The sequence below is a fragment of the Hyaloscypha bicolor genome, assembly GCF_002865645.1.
Source record: "Hyaloscypha bicolor E unplaced genomic scaffold K444scaffold_57, whole genome shotgun sequence".
NCBI classification, from domain to species: domain Eukaryota; kingdom Fungi; phylum Ascomycota; class Leotiomycetes; order Helotiales; family Hyaloscyphaceae; genus Hyaloscypha; species Hyaloscypha bicolor.
The window spans coordinates 892,881-897,980 of record NW_020194559.1 but is presented as its reverse complement, the minus strand read 5'-3'; the positions used below and the strand labels follow the sequence as shown (position 1 = coordinate 897,980).

Genomic DNA, 5,100 nt, shown 5'->3' with positions numbered 1-5,100 from the left:
TTCTCTTTATAAATATTAACTATTTTATAATAAATTATTATAAATATTAAAGGTTTTATAAACCAAGAAATAAAATATTAAGCCTATTATATTTATTACTAGTTCTCTTAAAAATATAGAATAATTTATTTATAAATTTCTATATTTCTAATTCTATAAATAAGAAATATAATAATATATTTATTATAATTAATTAATTATTTAAATAATATATAAGTCTACTAATAACTAAGAATACTATAGCTAAAACTATTACTAGCCTATTCTATTATTATATTTAGTAATTCCGAGGTTTTTTTTATTATTATAAATAATTAAAAACTCTAGTTTATTTTAAACTTTATAAATAAACTATTAAGATTAACTAGAACTAAGCTAAAGCTCTTAACTATAAAATATATCTAAACTAATAAGTAAATAGAAATTATTAACTAGATTATTAATACCCGACTTTATTTTTTTATTAATTACTTCTAAAATAATTAAATAGATTTATTTCCGGTATTTAATATTATAGATACTATTTGCTTATATAAATTAACTGGCTTATTTCTTTTAATAGTCGATTATAAATATAAACCTAGGCTAAACTTTAACTAAATACTACTAATAATAAAATTTAAAATACTAAAAAAGAAATTTAATTAGAAAGAAATATAATAATAGGCTAAAAGAATTAATACTATTATTAATTATATCCGAAAATATATAATAGTAATTCAAAAGTATTAAACCAAATAAGCTAATAAGAAATAGTAAGAATTAGACTTTAGTCTAGAAAATGTAATTTATATAATTAAAAAGATATAGAAAACGAATTATTTATTTAATAAATTAGATTATCTCTTTATTAGACTATTTAAAATTAATAAAATAGTTAGTTATTTATATTAATTAGATCTTTTTCTATTATATAGGATTTGGCTAATCTTCTATATAAATAGGTTTTATAAAAATTCTACTAATCTATTATTTAGCCAAACTAATAAAGAATCTAGTTCTATTAAAGTTAATAATAAACTCGAATAAAAAGTCGAAAAGATTCTTTTTTTAAAAATACTTTATAATAAGCTTTATTATAAGATTAAATAGAAGAAATAAGATATAGATAATAAATAGTACTTTATATTAAACTTTAAGAACTTAGTATTTAAATTCTATAAATTCTATAAATAGAACTCTAATAAAGTAGAACTTTCTATCTAGCTAAATAAATAGATTTAGTATACTAAAGAAAATAAATTTAATAAAAATTACCTAGATAATAATAAACCTTAATAATAAAGCTTCTATAATTAGAAGAAAAAAGAAAAACCTAGATATTTCCCGGGTTTTATCTAAATTCTAATATATTTATTTTATTTTATTATATTAGTACCTATTTTCTTTTCCAGAAATCTAAATAAAATATCTTTCTTTACTATACTAAATTATACTTTATTACCTAGATAAATTATAAAAAAAAAGTAAATTCTCAAAACTAAGCTAAAGGTAAATACTTACCTATATTAGTTCGAAATATTATTAAAAATTAAAGGAAATCTTCCTAATTATTTTAACTTTTATAATTTTAACTATTTATACTACTATTATTACTTTAATAGAACTATTAATAAAAATAAAACAAATAAGAAATTCCGATAATATATTATTTATAGCCGGATTAAATAAGGCTATTTACTAGATCCTAGATAATTTAAATAATAGTAATAGTATTTTAAGTTTAATAATTATAACTATTATTAATATAATTACTAGCCAAACTACTTTTATAAATAAAAATAGTACTTCTCTTATTTAAGAACAGGTTAATATATAGAATATAACCTATATTACTTTAAGAATAATAAAATAAAGGCTTTAGTTACTAGTAATAATAAGCCTAATAATCTAATAGGCAAAATAGATAATACTAATAAGAACTATCTTATTAACCTTATTAAATTAGATACTAAAAAGGTTAATAAAAATAAGGCTAGTATATTTAAGAAATATAAGGCATTGAATTATAATAAGAATTCCAATAATAAAAAGACTAAGAATAGAGAGAATTCTAGTAATAAAAGAAATTCTAACTATAGTAAAAGTAGCCAAACTAATATTAAGATATCTATTATAACTAAGAGATATATAATATCAAGTAATAGTTATTATATAAAGTACTAGTCTAAAACCAAAAGCTAGTAAATAATTCTAAAGGCTAAATTAAAGAAGTAATATTCTATAAATATTAATAAATTAGTATATAATACTATTCGGGAAGTCGGAAAACCTTTTAGAAGTTCTTATAAAACCAAAATTATAGAGCTTAAGGCCCGGGAATTTAATAATAAAATAGTTTAAGTATCTAGCCTTAATATATAAATTACTAAAATAGAGAACTAATTTAAAGATATATATATTAAACTCGAGAAAACCCAGAAATTAATTAAATAGTTTAGAAGTAGTATAATTAAGCCAAATATTACTATCCTAACTAAGAAGAAAGGCAAGGAGGCTATTATATTAAAGCCTGCCTTAATAGATAGAATTAATCTACTATTCCTATTTAAAAACTATCTAATAATAATAGTTCTAATATTAGCTATAGCCTATATAGTACTCCCAGACTATATTATTAATATGGGTATAGATATAATATAAGTAACGGATACTAAGGACTGGCCCGAATATACTAGGAACTGGGTTATTTTAGTAGAGTTAAGACTATACTTTGATTATAAGTAAGCTATAGGAATTGGACCAAATAGAATTAATGGCCATTATTTCCTCTTTTTTCTTTTCTATATTACGGCTGAATAATCCCCTAAATAAGGGTATTTAGACTTCTCTTTAGGGGGGGGGCAATATAATAGCTGGTATAAAGGTATAATCTACTAAGGACAGGATATCGGAAACAGGTATAAAATAAAGCTAAGCCGGAATTACTTAGGCGGAATAATACTAAAGGTCGAGATATCCTTTCTATTTTGTTCTATAGCTTAGTATTTTCTAATATATGAGATTCTTTAAACTTTAAGCCTTCGTCTATTATATCAATCCCGCCGTTATACTAGCTACTTCTCTTATACTTAAAAGAGGGAATAGGGATAAGGAGACATTATATATAGTACTAGTTGAGTACGAAGGGTTATAATATATTAATTTTCTTTTTGCGAGAATGAGTATATATATTAAAAGAATTTAAGATATAGATGGTATAATAAAAAACTTCTTCCTTACCAAGGTACAGTCTCGATTACGCTTTTTTGAGCGAGTTGTGGAAATCCGTGGCTAAGATATTAGTATCTCGTATGAAGTTTACCCCCTCTTTAGTATGATGCTTTAGGAGACAAAGACCTACCGCAGGGTCCAGAGGTAATGCCTTGTCCAGCAATACGTTCTCTCGTTCCCGTATTTTGCCACACCCCTCACTCCATACTGTTCACACAGGCGATACGCTGTTCATCTGGAGCGCTAGTTACGAAGACGAGAATTGAGATGATAGGATTCAAGTTAAATAACACCCAGTTTCGTTTCTCCTTCATCAAACAATATGACCCAGGTGTCATAGTATACAGGAACGGCGGCTTTCCCAGACTGCGAACGAAGCGAAACAAGAGAAGGTGGGCCAACTATTCTACATCTTTCGCAAACTCAAGCGGTCTTGGAATTCCAAACATCGTACACGGACTAAATCTCCAGCTTCCCTTGTGTTTTTTAGCATAGTAATACTTGGCCAAGTATGGCAAAAACCACGGGAAAGGAGGAAAGTTATGTTTTCCACCCTCAAATGTCTTATCGACGGCACCGAGAGCACAGGGAAGCACACGATGCTGAAATTAACAGTCAGTGAGAATTTCCCCGATCCATGGCCAAAGATAGTAGATAACGCACCATATCTTTAATCTGGGCTAAGATTTTCTTGTTAAATTGCGCCCAAATGGGCCCCAATTTCTCCCCTCCATACTTATCTAGTGCAAGCAGCGTCTGGATCTCATCGCTCAAGTGCACTACCAAAATCTCGCCAAACCGGTCGAGCATTTTCTTCACCTCCTTCCCATCGTAAGTCTTAGGTGTGGCTTTATAGATATATTCCTCAAACTCCTTCAAACCCTTTTCAAACGCGTGATGTTGTGTGATATTCACCTCCATGATGTTTTTCTCGCCCGTGTACTCGGCAACCTGTGGGAAAAAGAGTTCTTCTTCTGCTGCGTGGTGGGTGTGAATCTCCTCGAGTGACGTCTGGCAGAATAGGATAAAATCTATCACGTCTTCGGGCTTGGTAACCTGTTCGCACTGGAGGTGGATTGCATTCAGGTTCCGGACCATCACGTTGTGCGCCAAACACATCTCAGTCGCCACCTCAGTTACTTCCTTTGAGAGCTGTAACTGGTTAGCTTTCTGTAATATAAAAGGGCGGAGCAAGTTTTCCTACTCCTTCTGTCGCCGTCGTTGTCGGAGTTGGGATGAGTTTGAATGGTTGGTCAGCCCATAGTTTTGTCATGATGCGTTGGGGTTTGAAGGAAATTGGGGGGCAGTAGATTTCGATTTCGAGTGTCAGGAAAAGCCAAAAGTAGGGTACAAAATCAAAAGAATCATGAGAAAAACGATAATCTAGATATTTAACAAGTACTCCATTAACACAACGTTGAGGGGTGCTCGCATAGAGGCAGCCGCATCTAACTTAACGGCACTAATTTCTTACCGCTCACGGGCCTCACATCGTGGAACAATACAGTACAGTAGGGTGCCATACGTATACGCAAAGTGTTTGCGCTCATCAGCCAATCACTTCTCTTAGAAGTGTCAGTGTGAATTGTAGTTGGTTGCTTACAATGGGTCCTCACGGGCCTTGTGCGAATACCAATGGCACCTCACGGCAGATGACCTCCACTTTCTTTTGCCTTTTTTTTTTTTTTTGTTTTTTTTTTTTGGAAAAGGCTATCAATGCTCCGGGAGGGGCAGTGGTCAACCTTGTTTCCCGTGAACCCTTGCCTGGGAAAATCATGTTTTGCCACATCAAAGCTGAGGGAGGATCAACCAATCCTAATTTCCGACTTCCAAGCGTTGGTAAAGGGGGTACACATCGGATTGAACTCTGTACGTGCAGCTATATGT

The 5,100-nt window shown here is 29.8% G+C and overlaps 1 protein-coding gene across 1 annotated transcript; it reads right to left on the bottom strand.

Annotated features, from left to right (window-relative positions):
* Positions 1 to 3,480: 3,480 nt before the first annotated feature.
* Positions 3,481 to 4,547, bottom strand: K444DRAFT_588471 (uncharacterized protein). Its single transcript, XM_024878059.1, has 3 exons — positions 4,418 to 4,547; positions 3,877 to 4,365; positions 3,481 to 3,815 (listed from the first exon to the last, which is right to left on the bottom strand). The coding sequence occupies exons 1-3, from the start codon at positions 4,484 to 4,486 to the stop codon at positions 3,615 to 3,617; spliced, it is 759 nt and encodes a 252-aa protein (XP_024737907.1). The 5' UTR covers positions 4,487 to 4,547; the 3' UTR covers positions 3,481 to 3,614.
* Between the last annotated feature and the right edge of the window lie 553 nt (positions 4,548 to 5,100).